Source organism: Ahaetulla prasina, chromosome 4 (genome assembly GCF_028640845.1).
Source record: "Ahaetulla prasina isolate Xishuangbanna chromosome 4, ASM2864084v1, whole genome shotgun sequence".
In the NCBI taxonomy this organism is placed as follows: domain Eukaryota; kingdom Metazoa; phylum Chordata; class Lepidosauria; order Squamata; family Colubridae; genus Ahaetulla; species Ahaetulla prasina.
The window spans coordinates 33,720,389-33,746,602 of NC_080542.1; the positions used below are offsets into that span (position 1 = coordinate 33,720,389).

Genomic DNA, 26,214 nt, shown 5'->3' on the forward strand with positions numbered 1-26,214 from the left:
TTATGAATTTTGGGGAGAAATTCATTGACATGATCAGAGCAATTTATTTGAAGCAATTGGCTAAAATAATAATAAATGGGGAAACAATGGAGAAGATTAGTATAGCTAAGGGGGTAAGACAGGGATGTCCCTTGTCACTCCTCTTATTCATACTGTCATTGGAAATATTATTAGCACAAATTATACAAAATCAAACAATAAAAGGATTGAAAATTAAACAGGAAGAATATAAAGTCCAAGCTTTCGCTGATGATCTGGCTTTTATTTCAGAAGATCCTTTGGAGACGGGAACCACCTTGATACATGAAGTTGAAAAATTTGGTAAAGTGGTAAAGTTCCTTAAACAAGGAAAAAACTAAAATATTAACTAAGAATTATACAAAAAGGCAAGATGAGGAATTGGAAGAGAAATTGGAGGTTCAAATTGGTAAAAAGGTAAAATATCTGGGAATTTAGATAATAGCAAAATGTTCTACATTAAAAGAGGATAATTATAATAAATTGGTACAACAAAAAGACTTAGACATTTGGGCAAAATCCTTAGTTGGTAGAATTGCTGCAATAAAATTGAATGTACTACCTAAATCGTTTTGATCAATTAAATAGAATAATAGGTACATTTATTTGGGCGGGGGAAGAAGCCCGAATAAAATGCAAACTTCTTCAGGACTCCAGAACCAAAGGGGGCTTCGGCCTACCTGATTGGGAATTACATTATCAAGCAGAGGCAATAATATGGCTTAAGGATTGGGTCCAATTAAGAAATAAGAGGGTATTAACATTGGAAGGCCACGACTTTCAATTGGAATAGCATGCATTCCTATGGGAAGGAAAAAACAAAGCTCATACATAAAATATAAAAAGGATTGGGAACAATATGGTATCTATAGAGAACAATTGGAACTTGATAAGATACTATTAGGAACAAGAGAAAGAATGATTACCAAAACATACAATTTTTTGTAAAAATTTAAAATGGAAGAAGAAACTGTGAAAGAGACAATGATTAGTTGGGCGAGAAACTTTGGACACAGTATCCAATTAGATCAGTTATGGGAGAGAAACTAGAAACTAACAATGTCAGCTGCATATAAGGAGAATCTTTACAAAATGTTTTATTGATGGCATTTGCCACCATTGAGATTGGCCAAGATGTTCTTGAACAGATCCCTGGAATGTTGGAGATGTGGTCATAAACAAGGAACATTATACCACATGTGGTGGACTTGGCCTAACATTAGAAAATACTTGTATAAGATAAGAAAATGGCTGGAAGAGATAACTGAACAGAGGTTGGAGATGAAGCCAGAGCTATTCCTTTTGGGCATTTTTGAGGGAAAAATGGAGAAAAAATTACAATGTATAACATTACATATATTAACTGCAAGTAGAATTGTCCTAGGACAAAACTGGAAACATTGAGATATTCCTCCAGACCAAATTATAATAAAAAAAATATATGACTGTGCAGAAATGGATAGATTGTCTATGGAAATGGAGCGGGGAAAAAATGAGTACTATCAGATTTGGAACAGATAGTATTTCTGGCTTGAGAGTAAACGTAAAACCTAAGAGATAATTTGTTAAATATAATATGTAGAAGGTAAAACTGTTGAAGAAATATAGGATATGAAACTGAATTATGAACAGATGTTACTATAATTCAAATAAGGATGTAATTTAAGATAGAGATATATAGAATTAGAATCTTTTTAAATATGTTTGTTGTGATAGAGATACCAATATGGAAAAGCTGTCATTAGTGTTAAATTTTAGCTGTGTTGTTTTTTTGTTGCGTTTTTTGTATTTTATGTTTTATATGTTAAGAAATTTAATAAATATTATTTTTTTTAAAAAAGACTTGATCTGAAAAGTGCCAAAAGCATAACCATGAAAACCTCAGGACATGAAAAAACACATTACATGGTTGTGTTGTCTTGCTGTGCAGATGGCACCAAATTGCCACCGATATTAATTTTCAAAAGGAAAACATTTCCAAAAGAAGTGATTCCAAAAGGAGTTGTTATACATGTTCATGAGAAAGGATGGATGGACGAAAATGGAATGAGTATGGGTGGAAAAAGTGTGGTCCAAACATCCTGGAGAGCTTCTGAAAAAAATCTACTTTATTACCGCTCTACCAGTTTAGAACACATATTAGAGAAACCATAAAGAGATTTAAAGAAATGAGACTCATCCAGCTGCAATTCCTGGGGGTCTTACCAGCCAATTGCAACCTCTTGACGTTTTCATCAACAAATCATTTAAAGTCTATATGCGAGAAGAGTGGAACAAATGGATGGCTGCTGGTAATCAAGATCTGACACCTACTGGACGAATGAAGAGGCCCACTATCATTCAAGTTTGTGAATGTGTTAAAACATCATGGCACTCAGTGAAGGATGAAATCATTGCATGGTTATTCAAAAAATGTGGCATTAGCAATTCCTTAAATGGAACTGAAGATATCATCTATGAAGATAGCGAAGAAAGTGATATCAGTGATTGTGAGCAACTGAGCTTCCTAAATTCTGACACTTGCGACGATGAGTTCTTGGGATTTCCAGAAAATTAGAAGAGTGCTTGAACCTTAAAGTATCTCCTCATTTGTTAATGACAGCGATGATGGTTCTTAATGCCGCTGTTGACTTTACATGGTTGAAATATTATTCTGCTATATTTTATTAAATATGTTACTACACCATTTGGTTCAGAATATTTTTTTCTTGTTTTCCTCCTCTAAACCTAGGTGCATCTTATAGTCTGAAAAATACAGTAATTCTTCACTGCTATATAATAGCTGTCTAGAATTTGGCACACCAATTAAGGTAATCCTATCCATCCTATTGAATTAATGGCTCTTCTAGACACTGGCAAAGTATTGAATTCTACAGGTTGCCACCTGATACAGACAAGGCAGGAAAATATTCCGTTTATCATTAGTCTGCATTCCATGATAGTCTGTATGTTTCTGAGCCTAATTAACAATCTTAGCATTCAGGGACCTGAACCTATGTGCCCACACCAATTTTTCTTTTCCTGTTTTCTTTGCTCTTTTCCTTTGGTAAATCCTTGCTATAAATTCCATCTGTTACCCAAACTGTTCCAAGGATCAGGATCTTTTCTGATAGGGCATCCATATTTTAGAGCTCAAATCGGGGAAGAGCTATTTATGTTGGGAATGGGATGAGGTATGAACCAGCTTTTTCTAATTTTGGATTGGCAAGTATGGTGGGTGGTTTCTGCCTTGTTTTATTGTTTCATCATCAAAATGCAGAGCTCTTTTTGAAGGAGAGACCCCCGAGTTCAAACAAGTAAGCTAGAATTTAAAATTTAATGCAGATGAAAACGCTGGTAGAAATAAATCCGCATTCACTTCAGTTACATTTAATTAGTTACTCTGGATTGGAGTAGGAATTCCTTTCCTTTAAGCAGATTTATAAGAGGCAAGACTCAAAAATTGCATGGATTCTGTACCTTTTCGTTTGGAAGTCCTTAGACCGATCCAAATGGGGACAAAAAGAGACTGGGTATTTGAAGAGTGATTTTTTTTCTAGACATGATCAAAGAATGTTATATGCTATTGTTTTTCAGAATCCAGAGATAAGAATTTGTAGTGGTTTGAATCGTGGCATATTCTTTCCTCTCCAAGTGTGACATTATGTTTCTATTTTGATCACTCATGCATGCATCTCCAGACTTTGCTTCAATAGCAATAATTAAAACTACTTGGTGATGTTATTTGATGGTGTTCATGTATTGTATTTTAGTAATCCATATTTTCAAGAGCAAGAAGAGTCTGTCAGTATGAATCACTCATACCCACCATACTTTTAAAAGCACTTTGAGAAACAGACTACCATGTCCTTTATTTTAAGAGCTTACAGCCTAATCAAGCTATTACATACACTGACCTCATTCAGATGTAATTCTGAACTTCAGATTAATACAATGAGCCTAGGTAAGGCTAAAAAACTTGTATGACTTTTCAGCTTTCTTTCATTGTGATTATGAAGAAGAAATTATTCCTAGTTTTCAATAAACTTGTTTTTATATTCAGATTGATATAAAACACTTCCACTATATGATTCTCACTTGTTCAGATAAACTGAAGGTGGGTTCTTATATTACACTAAGAAACAAACAATGAGTTACATCATACTGAACCATAACCTAATAAACTACATTATCAGTTGATGTGTGTATGAATCAAATAAATGAGTTACAACTAATTACAGGCTTGTAGAGAGATGAGAAAATGGATTCATTCAGTAGTAATAGTTCAGTATTATATCTGAACATAACTTTGCATCTAATGATCAGGATTTTTGTTATATGAACATTTTTATTGTGTTTTACAAACCGTAGTACATATAAATGCTATTAGCCAGTGTTCAAATCAGTATTTTGTAGCTTTTTATTTTAGCTATTATCTCAAGACTTCCATTTTTCCACTTTTCATTTACTTACAGACACCTTTGGATTATTTTTCAACTTCCTATTTGTTTATATATTTATCATATTATATGGCTGCCCATCTTAAGCAATTCTGGGCTACTCACAAGAAGCCAGAAGTTCTGGAATTGGCAGTAGTAGTCTCCCATCTAAGTACTATTCAGATCAAAATTACTTATAAAGAGGCCAAATATGGCCAGGTGCTTCTATTTCCTAATATCATTCTACATCCTATGTTCCCTACAAAAATCCTTTCTTCCTGATTTTGCTATTTTCTTCTGAAGGTATTTGTATAGACAATAGAACCTAGAATGGCAAGTAGTCTCCAGGGATGATGTTTATGTTCATTTCTAATTCCATCACCCTTTTTGCAGCTACTTGTAAAATAAATTAAAGTGAGAAATAATGTTATTTTATTATCAAATTAAAGTTTCTGACTTTAAAGCAATATTTTAAGAATGCTTTTGGTGTCTGTATTTATCAAACCTAAATTCACTTTTGTGTGGTTATCATAATACAATTAAATGGTGACAACAGATATCCAGACAAGGAAAGAATAGCTTAGAGAATGGAGAAAGGAAGTGCATGGGCTTTGGTAGAAATATGTTACATAAGCATAAACACACACATGAAAAATGTACATTGTGGACAGCATCGGGATACAGAGCCCAAGCTTGATTTTTGTCTAGTAAGAGAGCTAATCACAGAAATAATAGGAAAGAAGCATAATTTTTGTTTTTTAAAAAAGGTTGTTAACAGCTGATAGGTCATAAAATAATAGATGAGAACAATACAAAAGAGAAACCATAAGCCAATAAGATCAAGAGAAATCTAAAATACTACAGAATGCAAATATGCTCTGTAAAGTAATGTAAAAACAAACAGGGGCCTCTTGAAGGACATTGCAGAGCACTAGCATTAATATTACTATTTTTTGCATAATCTTTTATTATATTTCAAATGCTAGAAAAGCAGAAGGCAAAATCTCAGATGATTAACTGAGTAATAGAAATATTTTCTACATGGAAATAGGAGTTCTATGATAGTTTTATTAGTGGAGACTTCTAGATGGCTAAAATCCTGTAGAAAGAAACTCCGTTACAACCTTCCTATCACTCAGAAGTTTTACAAAGCAACAATTACTACTAGAGAGAAATTGTTAATGGGTGAAGACAATATTAATTCACATTTTCCAGCCTTGATGTTATAATCTGTGTTTGAAAAATAGCATACAGTAGCCTGTAAATGCCTGCCTGGATTTTGTATGTGACATCCATGCACAATGTAAGCTCAAGTACGTACACAATTGCCTTTGGTGGTGTTGACCCCTCTCCCTGTTCCTTTTTACAGCAGCAGCAGGAGATGTTGGCAGCAAAGCGTCAACAAGAACTAGAGCAACAGCGTAAACGAGAACAACAGCGACAAGAAGAGTTGGAGAAGCAGCGTCTGGAGCAGCAGTTACTCATCTTACGCAACAAGGAGAAAAGCAAAGAAAGTAATAAGTTTTAATTGCATTGCACTGCATTTATTGGAATGATATCCTGTTTATATTTCAAGGACTGGAAGAAGAAACTAGAGAGGAGCTAGAGGATTATATTCTCTTGTTCCCAAAATACCATATAGAGAAGCATATTTGAAAACAATCTGCATGGACCTAAACCCACTCAAATAATTAAAATTTTCCTCACAAGTATATTGGCAATATAAAGATGTAAATAAATAAATGAACTTGGCTTTCAAGCCAAGGTTAGACTTCTTTGTCATGGCACTTCCTTTCAGATTGTAGAGTTTAAATATATATATATATTTAAATGGAGATTCTTTGCAAATTAATTTTCAGATTTTTCACAAATCTGCAATCTTTGGAAGTTATTTTTTGAACAAAGATGAGCAATCATTTTCCCTTTGAAGATTAAATGAGGCAATGTATGGTGAGTTGAGCACCCATGGTTGTACCGGTAGTCAATCTTGCATATACACAGGCACATAAATGCATTTCTGTACAGTCATAAAACATACGCAAATTCTTTTTCACTCTGGATGGATAGATTTACCACTTTTCTCCAGCATGACTAGGCTCTTGACAACTTACAATTATCTGTGTCAACAGCAACATGGGGATGGGCTGAATTGAGAGATCTCAATGGGACGTACCCCTGATTTGGGATTGTATAACATGCTTAAAGACAATAAAATTTCAGGCATTTTTGGATGTTATACTGTGTCTGGCTTGGCTCTTCAATTGTTGTTGTAACCTCTACCTCATAATAAATGAATAAAGAATGATTTTAAAAATACAGTAAATGTAACTCTGTGATGGAATTCTTCAGGAATATGTGAAGATGATGTGATAAAAATTCTTGCCAGTGTGCTTAGGAAAAGTGGATTCCCCCTTCCCTTTTGTAAGCTTGATTGATGCTGGGTTTCAAAAATAGGTTGTTAGCCTGGAATACAAGATGAGAAAAATAGTGTCCCTGAACACATTTCACTGGCATACTTGTGAGAATTGAAGGTCACATATTTGCATAGCCCCAGATTAGGGAAGGGAGATAACATCTCAACTTGCCTTTAATGTTTTCTACCAGTGTTTTTCTATAATTTTTAAAGGTGCTATTGCAAGCACTGAAGTGAAGCTGAAACTTCAAGAGTTCCTTCTCAGCAAGTCAAAAGAGCCAACTACAGTGGGTGGCTTGAATCATTCCCTCTCCCAGCATCCCAAATGCTGGTAAGTCTTTCCTTTGTCTCTAGGACAGGGTTTCTCAATCTTGGCAACTTTAAAGATGTATGGACTTCAACTCCCAGAATTTCCTAGTCAGCATGTGGCTACAGAATTCTGGGAGTTGAAATCCATATATCTTAAAGTTGCCAAGATTGAGAAACATTGCTCTAGAATTTTCAACTAAGTCTGATTTAGGACAGGCTGTGCATAGAGTTGAGTTTCAGTTCTGGAAGAGATACTTCAATCACAAACATGGAAGATCTATACAGCTAGTGTGCAACTGATATTTGCTCCTATATATCCAGCAATAGGAAAAAATAGGAATCTTGTCTTTCATTTTCAAGGACTCAATTTTCTCTAAATTTAACTGTGTTTCTTGGGTTCTTCTTCAGCAAATAATTATATTTACATAATTATATTACGGTGGGAGGTAGTTCATTCATTCATCTCGCTCAAAATAGCGTTTTCACAGTTCCCTCACCAGTATGCCAGCTTGTGTGTTTCTTCTGTATATATATGTATATGTCTCTGCATGCAAAAGCAAATTCTTTTTTTGGATAATGAATTGTGGGGGAATTGGAAGCGTGAGACACTTTCTACTTCCTTTTCTGTTCACAACAATAGTACATCTTTGTCTAATTTGTATAGCATCTGGTCAAACCCATTTCTCAACTAAACTAGCAATTTTACTGGAAATATTACTAAGTCCTTTCCAGACCCAGTTATGCCTGTACTTATTTTCATGCTTCTACTATCAAGTAGCTTTCAGAATTTTTTCTTTGAATTGCTATTTTACAGAAAAGTCTATAGATTTCAGACTGAATGGTGTAATGGTTTAAGCTCTAATGACAAATGGATACTCTATGTTGCTTGATGAAATGGTATTAATATTGATCAAATACCAGTTAAATTTTGGGCTGAAGATCTGTATTATTATACAAAATCAGTGATCATTCTCCAGCTAAAAGGGGAAATGGAAACATAAAGATTATTGTGATCTTCCTTCCAATCTTTTTTACTTCATTCTTTACAAATTTAAGAATCACAGTACCATTTTCATCTCATAATGGTAGAGTTAATGAGCATTGTGATATTACAGAACTCTTTCATCAAAGCTGAATTAAAAGGTAGAAGAATTTCAGGTTATACAGAAAAAACAAGTTGGATGAAAAAATGAATGATAACTGAATCCATCTGTACTAGTGGCCTTTCACTATTGAGTATACTTTGCTCTGATTGCCCTTTTCATTCAGTGAAATTTAAAGAAATGCCAACTAACTATAAGGTAAAAATGCAATCCAATATGAATGGAGAAAACAGGATATTTTTGGAAGAAGCGGAGGTAGTCCTCGCTTAGCTACCACAAGTGTTATGAGTAAGTTGCTAAGCGCTGTGGTCACTATGTAGAAAATCATTGACTGGATTACAATTTACTTCCATTTTCTTCATTATCTCTGTTGCAAAATGCATAAATAGTGACACAAAAAAAGATTGGGGGTGCTGCGACTCATAAATTTGAAGATTGGTTAGAAAGCTGTTTGGGGTTTTTTTTTTACACCGTTGTAACTGAATGATTGCTAAATGAGGCAGTAAGTGACTTACAATTACTTGTATGCTAATTAGCATACAAACATAGCTATCTTGATTTAAATCTTGATGACTGTGGGGCTATTGGTTTTTCTTTGTAAGCTACCCAGAGTCACCAAGGGTGAGTTGGGCAGCCATATAAATTTTCTTAATAAATAAATAAACCTGGCCTTTTTTTCTGATTTATGCAGGGGGGCTCATCATACCTCATTGGACCAGAGTTCCCCTCCCCAGACAGGAAGCCCGGGAACACCAGCCTCTTGCAAACTACCTTTACTTGGCACTTATGATAGCAGAGATGACTTTCCACTCCGGAAAACTGGTTAGTAAAAATCAATAGTTAAAGAATTTAAAAAAAGAGGAGAGGGTCAATTTGCATGGCTTTCTACACCTTAAATGTTCTAGCTTTTAAAGACAATGGCTGGTGCTGAGAGAGCGAAAGAAAGAAAAATTCATTTAATCTGATGAACTACAAATTAAGAATATTCATTCAAGTATGTTATAAAATACTGAATTTACAATGCGAAAAACTCAACTTCTGACTGAAAATCAAGTATCGCATACCAAATCCCCATTCTGCTAATATATTATTATGACATGAATTCTAAACTTACAGTAGAGAACTGGATAAACATACTGTGAAGACTGACTTAACAAACAGCCTATTTTTAGATGCAATCAGTGCTCCCTTGCAAGAAATCAGCTGTTTAGATGCTAATTGTGTAACAGCTCAGCTGGTTTTTGCAAAAGCTTTTTTTATAGTCAAACTAAGTTGGAAACAAACAGCCCAGCTGCTATGTGAAATCAGGAAATTTTAGGAACATAGGAAGCTGCCTTATGTCAAGTTTGACTGTTTGTCTTCCTAACCTAGTGACTGGCAGCATGTACGGTATCTAAGGTCTTAAGTCAGTAAAGAATCTTTTCCATCACCTCTTTATCTTTTTGACTGGAGAAACTATTAACTATCTTGTGGTTCTCCCCATTGTTCTCCCCACTTCCAGTCTGTTAGGTATATTTTGTGGTTATTCAAATCTTGCCAGGATCTTGGTTACAAGTAAAAAATATTCAGTTTGAAAGAATTAAGATCTTGAAAAGGTGGTGCAGAGAAATTAGCCAATTCTATGTTATAGTCTCTCTAAAATGATAAGATCTGAATAAAAGTTAATAGTCCATTTGGCATTGTGTGATTGAATATATGCTTTCAAAGGACATATAGAAATGGTGTGTAGCAAAACCATGGAATTTGCAGCTATCAGATATAATCAGATATAAAAAACTAAGTTTTCAAAGGGGACTGAACAAATTTATAAAAGATCAGCTATCCATGGCTGCTAGTCCTAGTAGCTATTTACTACTTCCTTAATCCCAGATAACTGTTAGCAATAGGGGAAGAAAACAACAATTCTCCTGTCTTTGTTTATGACCTTCCTAAATACATCTGGATAGCTAGTGGATGGACTAAATAGATCATAAGCTTGACCCAACAGGGCTCTACTTACTCTTTTATAAAGACATAAGAGCTGAATTGAAAAAGTTGTCTGAGTATCTTCCAGATTTCATGGAGCAAAATAATTTAAATTGGCATTGTGGGTTGGGGCAGAGGGTTTTATCAGGCAGACGAGGATAAAGAAGTCAGAATAAGCTTCATCCACCTACACAGGCCTATCAGTCCTGGTCTATCACTTGAAGGATATCTGTGTTGTGAAGAAGGAAGAGGAGGAGTCTTCTGCTCAGATTCTTTATTTTTTATTGGAGTCATCCCGAGTCCAGATATCATGGACTTTGCCATTTAGTTATGGTGGCCGGCATTTGGTAGAATTAGAAGGCATTGTATTGGGAATGACGGTTTTATTGTTATGTTTCCAAAATGGAGAATAAATATATTTATATAAAAGTTCACTCTTTCTTGAAATAGTATGATTGACCTGGTAAATGAAGATGCAGTTAGCTTCTTCTCCTCGCTACAATTTGCTTCCTTGCCTAAGTCTATTTCAGTAGAATACTAGCCACCTTAGTTTTCATTCTTGCCTGCCTCTTCCTTTCAGCCTCAGAACCCAATTTAAAAGTGCGCTCAAGATTAAAACAGAAAGTGGCAGAGAGAAGAAGCAGTCCTCTGTTGCGGAGGAAAGATGGGACAGTCATCAGCACCTTCAAAAAACGAGCAATTGAAATCACAGGTGAGAGAGGACATTAGCCCAGCTAAGTGCAAGTATCATTTGCTTTTGAAAAAAGGTGGATGAAACATTTCATTCCTCAGTCCTCTCCCCGAGTATGTCAAGAAGGGAGAAAAATGACTGATTAAAAACTAAAAGTGAGCTCTGGTATGCTCTGTATACTACAAGTGTTTGATGAAACAGGATTCTGGAGGTCAAAACATTGCAATTGAAAAAAAAATTTTTTGGGGGGGGCAAAATAGATAAAATAATCATTTTTTGAAATGTAATTGTAAAGCCATGTTTTCCTAAAGAATGGAACTATAGAGAGCTTTGTACAATTTTCCCTCATTTTCCTCTCTTTCTCTTCTACTTGAAAGATGGACTTTTTCTCTTTTAAACCATATTCATTGAGCAGTGACAGCTAAGAGCACTCTGCTCAAATTACTTTGTGATGAAGAAGCTGGAATCAAAGCTGAATTAATTTTTCAGATAGTTAAAATAATTTTTGTTTATTTGGCTAGTTCCAGTTTATTTTTCTGCCATTTTAATTTTATTTTTCACCTTATGGGTTTTTGCAGGTATATTAGAGATTTTAATGAGGCTCAAAAATAAATTTGAAGTGAACTATAAAGTATATTAACCATGGCTAAATTCTCATACTGTATTATGCATGCATCCAGTCCTTGGACTCCCTGATAAATATGCTATCAAATTCCAACATAATACTAACTAATACTAAGTAAATTTTATTACTTATACATTATTGCATCATAAATTTGGATGTGACTAGAAATCTAGTCAAAAGAGAACACAAGAATTCAGGCCAGAGAATATGAATGTCATAAGAATTATAGCATTTCTTTTTTAAAAAACATGAAAAGGAAGAAATGTTTGAATATTTTTAGTTTAATCTTGACCCAATAGTATGATGACGTAACTCTCAGTAAAGTGATAATTATTCAAAGACCTTTTAAATATATTGCAATCTAAGGTGGTAATTTATTTGGTAGGCATTTAACCTGTTAGAGTTGTAGAAGAACATTCTGAAGACATTTTTATTTTAACTGGGAAAAGGGGGAGTATAGAAAGTTGGCATTTAAGCTCTTAGCAACCTGAGGCTCCTTCTTGGAAACTAGAGAGTTCTCTTTGTTTCACTTCTGTATTTATAGTTGATGTAGAAAGGTGAATTTGAAATGTCAAAGACTAAGCTACGAGCATTCATTTCTGTGTGGTAGAATCATGCCTTGCATCCTTCTCTTTTTTTATCAATTCTGATAAAACAAGGAAATCTAAACATTTTGATTAGAAAATCACAAATGGAGGTAATAGTTTACAGTCTACAGAATCATAAATGGTGGTAATAGTCAGTTTCAGGAAGCTAACTTGTAAATAGCCACTTGCAAGCTTCTTGATTATTAGTGAAAAGAACTATTTCCTCACCAGTTCATTGGAAAACTGTTAGAAAGAGTCTAAGAAAATCTCCACCCAAATATATTTGTATACAGGGAAAATTGGGACTCGTTAGTCACTGAAATTCTATAATGGTATCCTTTCATTTCAATAAATCTTATAAAAGAAGACTGGGGGAATATTGTTTTAAATAATTGCTTTCAGTTGAGACAGCTGTTTAGTTGGCAGCCTTGTAAACTAGAAATATGGAACTAGGGATTTTTTAATGCTGCTTGTGTAAATTGTATGTTGTGTAGCATGATGATATTCCTTTATTACATGTCAACATTCTTTGATGCTTTGTTCTCTTAGAAAGGAAAGCCAAGCCAACAACTGAATTTTAGTTTGTCAACATACATTTTTCCAATATTTCTTTGCTACCATGTGAATTGAAACTTGATTCTGCTTCAAAATAAAAAGTGAAATTTTCAATAGCCTATTTGGGCACAAGATTAACTTAATTCAGCTGAGGACTGACATGGTGGAACCCCCCCCCCAATTTTCATTACAGTGTCTTCAATGTGCAACAGTGCTCCTGGATCTGGCCCAAGTTCCCCAAACAGCTCCAACTGCACCATCACAGAAAATGGGCTTACTGGGTCAGTGCCTAATATACATACTGAGGTAAGGCTAGTGAAAGAGTGTTGCTACCTGCTGTGATATGCTGCTTTGTCTCTTTTCTTATCTACCTGTACATATTTAGCCCACTATTTGTTGCTTTAAACAATAATGTGTTCACTTGGTGCAGAGATCCAGGCTCAGATGGCCGTGCTCCTCTGGGGTTCCCCAGTAGATGTGGCCTGTCATTATTTTAGCTTCACAGATTAAATGTGAGAATAGCAATGGGGTAGAACATCTCTTACTGCTTTCCTAAAGCACATTCATGCTCTGTCTGTCTGTCCTATCTATCTATAGATCTATCTATCTATGAATGCCACATGTGTAAGAAAATAGAAAAAGAAATCAAAAAGGATTTTTTTTAATAAAGAAGCAGCTTCAGTCTTTTTAACACTTATGAATGAATTTGAATTTTACTCTATAAGGTTACATTATAATTTCATTCTTTCCATAGTCCAACCATACTAATTCTCAAACCCATAAATCACAAATTCATTTTTTTCTTTTTTTCATTAAAATGTCTATGAGGGTTTTCCAAGTATTGATAAATGTAGTTATTGATTTTTAATCAAAGAACTTAAATTTGCCATCTCCACTAGTTCTCCGCCAACTGTGTTGTAAATGTTGTACCTTGATGAACGTATCTTTTCTTTTATGAACACTGAGAGCATATGCACCAAGACAAATTCCTTGTGTGTCCAATCACACTTGGCCAATAAAATTCTATTCTATTCTATTCTATTCTAACCATCCCTTTGCTGTTGATATTTCAGAGAATTTCTATTTTTGTGCATATAATAGTCTTGCAGTAGTAATCAAATATAAAAATAATCCTCAATGGCTCTTTTCTACTTGACTATCCATTAATCTTGCAAGAAAAGTTCTGATTTCATAACAATATTCAACACAACATACATGTTGACATGCTCAGTTCAACCCTAAGGAGGGGCTTAGGGGTTTTTTAAATTTGTCGTTTAAACATTTTTTAAATAATTTAAGTATGGGGTTTTTAAGGGGTGGGAGGGCTAGGATAGGCTTTGGGGGAAACCCATCAGGGCCGTGGCTAGACCCTGCGAAGGCTCACGGTATGGACACTATAGTTTTGGAGGTGAAAGAGGAGGATGGAGCTCGATACCATGAGGGCTATTCCATCTGCACGGTAATTGGGAGGGGCAGATATGGCGGAAGCGTGGGTCCGCATCATGTTCGGGGAGTGCGTGGTCGCTGTTTGCGAGCGATCACGCACTCCGGGCCCCCTGACTTTTCCCGTTCCCGGAGTGGCTTGAATCCTCAGAGGCTGGGCCTTCGGCTTATGTTGTGTAATGCCAGGTCCATGGTAAATAAAGCCCCCATCATTTCCGATCTTATACAAGAGGGGGGAGCGGACCTGATGGGCATCTCAGAGACCTGGTTGGGCACAGAAGGGGGGGTTCCCCTGGTAGAAATGTGCGAAGAGTTGCAGGTTTTGCTATTCAGTATAGAAAACTGGAAACACCCTGATGTTGAGGAGAACTCTACTTTATTCCTGGTAATGAGGAGCAGCAGTAGACCCAGGAAGAGTATGACCAAAAATTACTATCCAAGGGTCTACTGATTTATGGATTAACTAAAGGCCAGGGAGGTTGGAGTGGGCCCTCTGGGGTATGAGAGCCCATTGAATTGGATACAGCCCAGAAGATCCATGCAACGTGGTGGCAGAGTGGGATATCCAAAACACCGTGCAATATCATAAAGCAAAGTAGACATTGAACAGAGATGTCCATCTGAAAGGAAAAAACAGGCAAATGGCAACCCCAATGAATGCGGTGATACAGAATATATATGCAAGCCAAAATGCGAAGGCAGTAACTTTCAAGACTTATATACCACTTCACAGCACTTTACAACCCCGTCTGAGTGGTTTACAGAGTCAGCCTTTGTGACCCAATACCGCAGCATGTACCAAACCCACTAATAATGGGTCAAAGAAAAAGGTTAGTTTCTTGAGTTGAACAGATTCTTACATTGGGAGAAGAAAGTGCCCACTCTAAGCATCTAAGCCAAAGCAGGAAGGTCAATCTGAAATGGGATCAGGCCCTAATCTGTGAGCCAATATCGTCTCAGAAGTCATAAGGCAGCAAAAAGAGGAAAAGCTGAGACTCATTGGGAAGGATGACTTTATTCCTGGTAATAAGGAGCAGCAGTAACCTGGGAAGAGTGACAGCAATCAAGGGTTGCCTCAAAGGCCAGGGAGGTTGGAGTGGGCCCTTTGGGGTATGAGAGCCCACTGAACTGGATACAGGTCAGAGAATCCAAAAAAGAGTGCAATATCTTAAAGCAAAATAGGATATCTAATAGAGATATCCACCTGAACGGAAAACAAGCAAATGGCAACCCCAATCAATGCGGTGATACAGAATATATATGCATGCCAAAATGCGAAGGCAGTAGCTTTCAAGACTTATATACCACTTCACAGCACTTTACAACCCAGTCTGAGTGGTTTACAGAGTCAGCCTTTGTGATCCAATACCACAGCATGTACCAAACCTGAATCAAATAAAATATGGCTCAAATATGGGTCAAATAAAAAGGTTAGTTTCTTCAGTTGAACAGATTCTTACATTGGGAGAAAAAAGTGCCCACTCTAAGCATCTAATACAAAGCAGGAAGGTCAACCAGAAATGGGATCAGGCCCTAATCTGTGAGCCAATATCGTCCGAGAAGTTATAAGGCAGCAACAAGAGGAAAAGCTGAGACTCATTGGGAAGAATGACTTTATTCCTGGTAATGAGGAGCAGCAGTAGACCTGGGAAGAGTGACAGCAATCAAAGGTTGCCTAAAAGGCCAGGGAAGTTGGAGTGGGCCCTCTGGGGTATGAGAGCCCACTGAATTGGATATAGACGAGAGGATCCATGGCAACGTGATGGCAGAGAGGGATATCCAAAACACCGTGCAATATCATGAAGCAAAGTAGATATTGAACACAGATGTCCATCTGAAAGGGAAAAACAAGCAAATGGCAACCCCAATCAATGCGGTGATACAGAATATATATGCAAGCCAAAATGCGAAGGCAGTAGCTTTCAAGACTTATATACCACTTCACAGCACTTTACAACCCAGTCTGAGTGGTTTACAGAGTCAGCCTTTGTGATCCAATACCACAGCATGTACCAAACCTGAATCAAATAAAATATGGCTCAAATATGGGTCAAATAAAAAGGTTAGTTTCTTCAGTTGAACAGATTCTTACATTGGGAGAAAAAAGTGCCCACTCTAAGCATCTAATACAAAGCAGGAAGGTCAACCAGAAATGGGATCAGGCCCTAATCTGTGAGCCAATATCGTCCGAGAAGTTATAAGGCAGCAACAAGAGGAAAAGCTAGACTCATTGGGAAGAATGACTTTATTCCTGGTAATGAGGAGCAGCAGTAGACCTGGGAAGAGTGACAAAGGTTGCCTAAAAGGCCAGGGAGGTTGGAGTGGGCCCTCTGGGGTATGAGAGCCCACTGAATTGGATATAGACCAGAGGATCCATGGCAACGTGGTGGCAGAGTGGGATATCCAAAACACCGTGCAATATCATGAAGCAAAGTAGATATTGAACACAGATGTCCATCTGAAAGGGAAAAACAAGCAAATGGCAACCCCAATCAATGCGGTGATACAGAATATATATGCAAGCCAAAATGCGAAGGCAGTAGCTTTCAAGACTTATATACCACTTCACAGCACTTTACAACCCCATCTGAGTGGTTTACAGAGTAAGCCTTTGTGACCAATACCGCAGCATGTACCAAACCCACTAATATGGGTCAAAGAAAAAGGTTAGTTTCTCTAGTTGAACAGATTCTTACATTGGGAGAAGAAAGTGCCCACTCTAAGCATCTAAGCCAAAGCAGGAAGGCCAACCTTAAATGGTTTCAGGCCCTAAGTTGTGAGCTAATATCATCCCAGAAGTCATAAAGCAGCAACAAGTCATAAAGCAGCAACCCCCCTTCTGTTGGGCGCAGAAGGGGGGTTCCCCTTGTCGAGATGTGCCCACCAGGTTTCCAGGCATTCCATCAACTGAGGGCCCAGGGTAGGGGTGGGGAGGTAGCGGTTGTTATCCACGAGGGTCTAGAACCGAGGGAGGTCACTGTCCCGCAGATAGCCGGTTGTGAAACCCTTCTGGTAAAGTGGGGCCGTGGGGTACAGGTGGGCATGCTGGTTACGTACCTGGCTCCTTGCTGCGTGGCAGCAGGCCTGCCCGAGTTGTCGGAGATGATAGCCGGGATGGCGTTGAGACCCCCAGACTTATGGTTATGGGGGATTTCAACTTGCCGTCGGTGGGCGAATCATCAACGGCAGTTCGGGAGTTCATGGCTTCCATGGCGGCCTTGGACCTGACCCAGGTAGTTAATGGTCCCACCCACACCAGGGGTTACACTCTGGACTTGATTTTCGTCTTGGGACAGTGGCTTAATGATCTGGATTTTGGGGAATTAATTGTTAAACCCTTGTCATACTCCTTCAGCTAGACTTTTGAACCGCCGCACCCCGCCGCAGGGAGGCGGAGCCGGTTCAATGGTTCCGTCCCAGGCGCCTGATGGACCCTGAGAGGTTCCTGACGGAGCTTGGGCCACTTCCTGGGGAATTAGCCCACAACTCGGTCGAAGAACTGGTGGCCGCCTGGGAAGGGGTGGCCGCCGGGGCTTTGGACCGCGTCGTGCCTTTGCGGCCTCTGACCCGGCGCCGAACTCGCCCAGCTCCTTGGTATAACGAGGAGCTGAGGGAGATGAAGCGCCGGAAAAGACGCCTAGAGAGTGCCTGGAGGTCCAGCCGCACCAAATCCGACCGAACACTAGTTAGGTCTCATATTCAGACCTATCTAGTGGCGATAAAGCGAAACATAATTATTTCTCCGCTCTTATCGCATCGGCAGATAACCGCCCAGCTACCCTGTTTAAAGTGACCCGCTCCCTGCTTTCGCAGGAGGCTCGGGAAGACCCCTTGCAGGGGCGTGCTGAGGATTTTGTACAGTAACTGTCCGATAAAATCGCTCGGATCCGGATGGACTGGACACTGATTGGATAGATCCGGGCGAGGGGACGGGGACGAGTCTTGTGGATATTACCTGGCTGAGTTTGAGCCTGTGACCCCTGATGACATGGACAGGTTGTTGGCTAGGCTGAATCCCACCACATGTTGGACCCGTGTCCCTCCTGGTTGGTACTGGCCACACGGGTGGTGACATGAGGCTGGCTCCTGGGAATTACCAACGCTTCCTTGTTGGAGGGCATTTTTCCCACCGCCTTGAAAGAGGCGGTGGTGAGGCCCCTCCTCAAGAAGCCATCCTTGGATCCAGCTGTATTGGCGAACTATCGTCCAGTCTCCAACCTTTGCTTTCTGGCGAAGGTTGTTGAGAGTGTGGTGGCATATCAGCTTCCCCAATACCTGGAGGAAACTGTCTTTCTAGACCCGTTCCAGTCCGGCTTCAGACCTGGTTACAGCACCGAGACGGCTTTGGTCGCGCTGGTGGATGACCTCTGGAAGGCTCGGGACAGGGGATGTTCCTCTGTCCTGGTCCTGTTAGATCTCTCGGCGGCTTTTGATACTATCGACCATGCTGCGGCGGTTGGAGGGATTGGGGGTGGGAGGCACCGTTTACCGGTGGTTCTCATCCTATCTCTCTGACCATTCGCAGACGGTGTTGGCAGGGGGGCGGAGATCGACCTCTAGGTGCCTCACTTGTGGGGTGCCTCAGGGGTCGGTTCTCTCGCCTCTCCTGTTCAACATCTATATGAAGCCGCTGGGTGAGGTTATCCGTGGTTTCGGGGTGGATTATCATCTGTACGCTGATGATACTCAGCTGTACATTTCCACCCCGAACCACCCCTGCGAAGCTGTCGAGGTGATGGACTGGTGTCTGGAGGCCGTGCGGGTCTGGATGGGGAGGAACAGGCTCCAGCTCAACCCCACCAAGACAGAGTGGCTGTGGGTTCCGGCGTCCCTGTACAGTCAGCTTACGCCTTCGCTGACTGTGGGGGGTGAAGTTCTGACCCCCAGGGGAAGGGTGCGCAACTTGGGCGTTCTCCTGGACGATTGGCTGTCCCTAGAAGAGCACCTGACGGCCGTCGCCAGGGGAGCATTTCATCAGGTTCGCCTGATGCGCCAGTTGCGCCCCTTTCTTGACCGGGACTCCCTACACACGGTCACTCACGCCCTCGTTACCTCTCGCTTGGACTATTACAATGCTCTCTACATGGGGCTCCCCTTGAAGAGCACCGGGAGGCTCCTGCTAGTCCAGAATGCGGCTGCGCGGATAATAGTGGGAGCACCACATTGCTCCCATATAACACCTATCCTGCGTGGCCTGCACTGGCTGCCGGTAGCCTTCCGGGTGCAATTCAAGGTGTTAGTGCTTACCTTCAAAGCGCTCCATGGCTTAGGACCGGGCTATTTACGAGCCTTCTGCCATCGATAGCCTCCCAACGACCTGTGCGCTCCCACAAAGTGGGCCTGCTCCGGGTGCCATCAGCCAAACTGTCGGCTGGTGGCCCCCAGAGGGAGAGCCTTCTCTGTGGCTGCACTGACCCTATGGAATGAGTTACCTTCAGGGCTACGTCAACTTCCCGACCTCCGAACCTTCAAGCGGGAACTGAAGACTCTATTATTCAATTGGGGGGGACTAGCCTAAGTGTTATAATTTAATTTTAACTTAATTTTAATGTATTAATCTATTTATAATTTTAAATTTTAAGGGTTTTATATCGGTCTATGACCGTTTTAGTTAATTTGGCCTGTTAACTATTTCGTTTTAAATGCATTTTAAATCTGGGATTTATATTGTGTATTTATGTGTTTTAAATCAGGCTGTACACCACCCGGAGTCCTTCGGGAGAAGGGCGGTATAGAAATTTAATTAATAAATTAATTAATTAATAAGAGGAAAAGCTGAGACTCATTGGGACGGATGACTTTATTCCTGGTAATAAGGAGCAGCAGTAGACCTGGGAAGAGTGACAGCAATCAAGGGTTGCCTAAAAGGCCAGGGAGGTTGGAGTTGGCCCTCTGGGGTATGAGAGCACACTGAACTGATACAGGCCAGAGAATCCAAAACAGAGTGCAATAACCTTAAGCAAAATAGGATATCTAAGAGAAATATCCACCTGAGTGGGGAAAACAAGCCAATGGCAACCCCAATGAATGCGGTGATACAGAATATATATGCAAGCCAAAATGGGACTTATATACCACTTCACAGCACTTTACAATCCCGTCTGAGTGGTTTACAGAGTCAGCCTTTGTGCCCAATACCGCAGCATGTACCAAACCCACTAATATGGGTCAAAGAAAAAGGTTAGTTTCTTCAGTTAAACAGATTCTTACATTGGGAGAAGAAAGTGCCCACTCTAAGCATCTAAGCCAAAGCAGGAAGGCCAATCTGAAATGGGATCAGGCCCTAAGTTGTGAGCCAATATCGTCCCAGAAGTCATAAGGCAGCAACAAGAGGAAAAGAGGTTTTTGGCTCTGCGCATGCGCAAGATGGTGGCGTAGCAGGGGATCGGAGCCGGCGACGGGCGATCGAAGAGGGGATGGCGGCGCCCAGGTGGCCTGCCGAGCGGTCTGCGCCCCCCGGTCAGGCGTACCATCTCTCGGGCAGCCGTGGGAGGGGTCTGCGGACCTCCTCGGACTCACGGCTGCCGAGAACGAGACCGGGGAGGGCGAGCTGCGGACGGCGGTCATCTTGCCATCTCATCGGGCGCTAGGTGTGGCCGCGGCCTGTATTTGGCTGTGGGAAGGCCGCGGTTTGTTTTTCCTCCACGTTTGGATACCGGGCGTTTCTGGACTACTCCTGACTGTTCCGGCTCTTCCTGGCTTCCTGGTTTTTCCAGGTTTTTTCCCAGGTTTGGCTTGGGGCGAAGGGTTATGAAGGGACCTCCTTGTGGCCCCACCTGAGACTTTCTGAGACGTTCTATGGAAAGACATGGGGTGGTGGGCCGAGGTGTCCTGGCCTAGTGCGGTCTGATTTGGCCTAGCTGGGCCGGCTTCCTCCCGGGATTATAACGTTACATTTTCAACTGTAACATTTGTCATCTGCATTTTGTCATCATGCATTTTACATGACTGGTTGAGACTCTTGGGTCATGATTATTCCTGGATTTTTGGGGAAGATAATTGGAGCCTGATTGGTGATCTGCTGGGGGCCCTGACTTTGAAACATCTATTCTAAAACATCTATTTGGAAACGTCTGTGACGCCGTTGACGTGGAGAGAAGTACCATCTCTTTCAGGCCATGGATTTTAGGACTGTGCTTTGGGCAGAGTAGTGACAATTTTATCATCAGACTATATCTGCCTACCATTCCATCTTTTACCAGCTTTAAGCCAGCCACCATCTGAAGATTTATCGGAGGATGGGTATCCATTTGGACTTGGCATTACATTTTGCCATCCTAGACATTATTACCTCTCGTCGGCCTCTATCTCCTATTTATGCCTTTAGTTATTATATATGCGATATTCTGCATTGGAACTCTTGCGCCTGCGAGGTGCCCCCGCCTCGCAGGAATGGCCCGCTTCTCTATCAAGGGCCGGCCTCAATGACGGGTCTTGGGATCCACAGAGGTGGCATGCGAAGAAAAAGAGCCTTTGGGGTTTTTTAGATAGGGCATTTTTAAGGGGTGGGAGGGTTAGGGCGGGTGTTGGGGGTAGCCCGTCGGGAGGGGAGCCAGTTCCTGTGTGTGCTCGTGGCGGTTATTTATTAGGTTCGGAGGTTATGGGGGGGGAAGGTGTTCCTTCTAGTGAGGGTGGTTCTATTTGCACGGTAAGTGGGAGGGGCAGATACGGCGGAAGTGGGGGATCATATCGTTCTGTGGGGGCGCGCGCTCGATGTTTACAGGCGACTGCGCGCCCCGATCCCTCTGACTTGCCCCGTTCCCCGGATGGTCAAGACCCTCAGAGCCTGGGCCTTCGGCTCATGTTATGCAACGCACGGTCCGTGGTCAATAAGGCCCCCCTAATACACGATCTTATTCAGGGGGGCGCCGCGGATCTTATAGGCGTTACGGAAACCTGGTTGGGCACTGAAGGGGGCGTGCCCCTTGTTGAAATGTGCCCGCCGGGTTTCTGTGCATTCCATCAGCCGAGGGCTCAGGGTAGGGGTGGGGGGGTGGCGGTTGTGATTAGAGAGAGCCTGGAGCCGAGGGAGACCACTGTACCTCAGATTGCCGGGTGTGAATCCCTCTTTGTGAGATGGGGTCATAGGTGTCAGATGGGCTTGCTGGTCGCGTACCTGGCTCCTTGCTGCGTGACAGCTGCCCTGCCCGAGCTCCTGGAGGTGCTTGCTGGGGTGGCAGTTGAGACCCCCAGACTTTTAGTCATGGGGGACTTTAACTTGCCATCTTCTGGCTCGTCATCGACAGCAGCTCGGGAGTTCACGGCTTCCATGACGGCCTTGGACCTGACTCAAGTAGTTGATGGCCCTACTCACACTGGGGGTGGCACACTGGACTTGATTTTTATCTCTGGTCAGTGGTTGAGAGATCTGGACTTGAAGGAAATAGTCATTGAATCTTTGTCATGATCAGATCACTCTCTCCTTCGCCTGGACTTTCTGACCGCCATTCAACACCGCAGGGAGACAGAGCCAATACGTTGGTTCCATCCCAGGCGCCTGATGGACCCGGAGAGGTTCCGGACGGAGCTTGGACCACTTCCTGAGGGTCTGGCTCACGGCATGGTTGAGGAACTTGTCGTGCCTTTGCGGCTTCTGACCTGGCGCAGGTCCCAACTGGCTCCTTGGTTCTCCGAGGAGCTGAGGGGGATGAAGCGCCGGAAAAGACGCCTAGAGAGTTCCTGGAGGTCTAGCCGTTCAGAGGCTGATCGGACACTAGTGAAGTTTTATAATAGGACTTACCTAGTGGCATTGAGGGAAGCGAGGCGTTGCTACGCCTCCTCCCTCATTGCATCGGCAGATAATTGCCCAGCCGCCCTGTTTCGGGTGACTCGTTCCCTCCTTCACCAGGGGGAGCGGGATGACCCGTTACAGGGACGTGCTGAGGAGTTTAACGATTATCTATACGATAAAATCGTTCAGCTTTGGGACGGTTTGGACCAAAATTGCGGTGACTCAGGTGAGACGTCTGAGGGTGGTCTTGGTGACATTGTTTGGGATGAGTTTGACCCTGTGGCTCCCGAGGACATGGACAGGTTGTTGGGTAGGTTGAATGCCACCACGTGTTTACTGGACCCGTGCCCCTCCTGGTTGGTGCTGGTCACTCAGGAGGTGACACGAGGCTGGCTCCAGGCAATTACGAGCGCTTCTTTGGTGGAGGGAGTCTTCCTGGCCGCCTTGAAAGAGGCGGTGGTGAGACCCCTCCTCAAGAAGCCTTCCCTGGACCCGGCTGTTTTAGGTAATTATCGTCCGGTCTCCAACCTTCGCTTCGCGGCGAAGGTTGTAGAGAATATGGTGGCATATCAGTTTCCCTTACACCTGGATGAAACTGTCTATCTAGACCCGTTCCAGTCCGGTTTCCGGCCCGGTTACAGCACTGAGACGGCTTTGGTCGCGTTGGTAGATGATCTCTGGAGGGCCAGGGATAGGGGTTGTTCCTCTGCCCTGGTCCTATTAGACCTCTCAGCGGCTTTTGATACCATCGACCATGGTATCCTGCTGCGCCGGTTGGAGGGATTGGGAGTGGGAGGCACCGTTTATCGGTGGTTCTCCTCCTATCTCTCCGATCGATCGCAGACGGTGTTGACAGGGGCAGAGGTCGGCCCGAGGCGCCTCACTTGTGGGGTGCCGCGGGGTCGATTCTCTCGCCTTCTGTTCAACATCTATATGAAGCCGCTGGGTGAGATCATCAGTGGCTTCGGTGTGAGGTACCAGTTGTACGCTGATGACACCCAGCTGTATTTTCCACGGGCCACCCCAACGGCTATCGAGTGCTGTCCCGGTGTTTGGAAGCCGTGCGGGTCTGGATGGGGAGAAACAGGCTCAAGCTCAATCCTCCAAGACAGAGTGGCTGTGGATGCCGGCATCCCGGTACAGTCAGCTGAGTCCACGGCTGACTGTTGGGGCGAGTCATTGGCCGGGAGGGAGAGGGTGCGCACCTTGGGCGCCCTCCTGGATGAACGGCTGTCTTTTGAAGATCATTTGACGGCCGTCTCCAGGAGAGCTTTCTACCAGGTTCGCCTGGTGCGCCAGTTGCGCCCCTTTCTAGACCGGGATGCCCTATGCACGGTCACTCACGCCCTCATGACGTCTCGACTGGATTACTGCAATGCTCTCTACATGGGGCTCCCCTTGAAGGGCATCCGGAGGCTGCAGTTAGTCCAGAATGCGGCTGCGCGGGTGATAGAGGGAGCCCCTTGTGGCTCCCGTGTGACACCTATCCTGCGCAGACTGCACTGGCTACCTGTGGCCTTCCGGGTGCGCTTCAAGGTTTTGGTAACCACTTTTAAAGCGCTCCATGGCATAGGGCCAGGTTACTTACGGGACCGCCTACTGCTACCGAATACCTCTCACCAACCCGTGCGCTCTCACAGAGAGGGACTCCTCAGGGTGCCGTCAGCTAGGCAGTGTCATCTGGCGACACCCAGGGGAAGGGCCTTCTCTGTGGGGGCTTCCACCCTCTGGAACGAACTCCCCCCAGGACTCCGTCAACTTCCGGACCTCCGAACCTTCCGTCGCGAGCTTAAAAGACATTTATTCATCCGCGCAGGACTGGATTAGATTTTAAATTTATATTGGTTTTTAATGGGTTTTATTATTTATATTGCTTTTTAATAATTCGGCCTTTTAGAATAACTTTTTTAATAGTTATTTTAATTTGTATTTATATGTTTTTACTTGCCTGTGAACCGCCCAGAGTCCTTCAGGAGATAGGGCGGTATATAAATGTGATTAATAAAAATAAATAAATAAATAAATAAAAGCTTAGACTCATTGGGAAGAATGACTTTATTCCTGGTAATAAGGAGCAGCAGTAGACCTGGGAAGAGTGTGGCAGCAAAGTACGGTTGTCTAAAAGGTCAAGGAGGCTGGAGTGGGCCCTCTGGGGTATGAGAGCCCACTGAACTGGATATAGACCAGAGGATCCATGGCAACGTGGTGGCAGAGTGGGATATCCAAAACACCGTGCAATATCATAAAGCAAAGTAGATATTGAACAGAGATGTCCATCTGAAAGAAAAAAACAAGCAAATGGCAACCCCAATCAATGCGGTGATACAGAATATATATGCAAGCCAAAATGCGAAGGCAGTAGCTTTCAAGACTTATATACCACTTCACAGCACTTTACAACCCCGTCTGAGTGGTTTACAGAGTCAGCCTTTGTGACCCAATACCACAACATGTACCAAACCCACTAATAATGGGTCAAATAAAAAGGTTAGTTTCTTCAGTTCAACAGATTCTTACATTGGGGGAAAAAAATGCTCACTCTAAGCATGTAAGCCAAAGCAGGAAGGCCAAGAGGATCCATGGCAACGTGGTGGCAGAGTGGGATATCCAAAACACCATGCAATAACCTAAAGGAAAATAACTTATATCTAACAGAGATATCCACGTGAACAGGGAAAACAAGCAAATGGCAACCCCAATGAATGCGGTGATACAGAATATATATGCATGCCAAAATGCGAAGGCAGTAGCTTTCAAGACTTATATACCACTTCACAGCTCTTTACAACCCAGTCTGAGTGGTTTACAGAGTCAGCCTTTGTGATCCAATACCAAAGCATGTACCAAACCTGAATCAAATAAAATATGGGTCAAATATGGGTCAAATAAAAAGGCCTTCGTGATCCAATACCACAGCATGTACCAAACCTACTAATATGTGTCAAATAAAAAGGTTTGTTCCTCCAGTTGAACAGATTCTTACATTGGGAGAAAAAAGTGCCCACTCTAAGCATCTAATACAAAGCAGGAAGGCCAATCTGAAATGGGATCAGGCCCTAATCTGTGAGCCAATATCATCTCAGAAGTCATAAGGCAGCAAAAAGAGGAAAAGCTGAGACTCATTGGGACGGATGACTTTATTCCTGGTAATAAGGAGCAGCAGTAGACCTGGGAAGAGTGACAGCAATCAAGGGTTGTCTAAAAGGTCAGGGAGATTGGAGTGGGCCCTTTGGGGTTTGAGAGCCCACTGAACTGGATACAGGCCAGAGAATCCAAAAAAGTGCAAAATCTTAAAGCAAAATAGGATATCTAATAGAGATATCCACCTGAACAGGGAAAACAAGCAAATGGCAACC

At 42.1% G+C, this 26,214-nt stretch overlaps 1 protein-coding gene across 9 annotated transcripts in view; it reads left to right on the forward strand.

Moving 5' to 3' along the window:
• Nucleotides 1-26,214, forward strand: part of HDAC5 (histone deacetylase 5) — a 178,967-nt gene that overhangs the window by 86,683 nt on the left and 66,070 nt on the right. For 8 of the 9 annotated variants that reach the window (XM_058184072.1, XM_058184075.1, XM_058184071.1 and 5 more), the window contains 5 exons: nucleotides 5,806-5,950; nucleotides 7,063-7,180; nucleotides 8,953-9,083; nucleotides 10,807-10,938; nucleotides 12,878-12,990. In XM_058184072.1, coding sequence (XP_058040055.1) covers nucleotides 5,806-5,950; nucleotides 7,063-7,180; nucleotides 8,953-9,083; nucleotides 10,807-10,938; nucleotides 12,878-12,990 — 639 coding nt within the window. The remainder of the gene's footprint in view (nucleotides 1-5,805; nucleotides 5,951-7,062; nucleotides 7,181-8,952; nucleotides 9,084-10,806; nucleotides 10,939-12,877; nucleotides 12,991-26,214) is intronic. The other variant, XM_058184074.1, reaches the window with a different exon arrangement.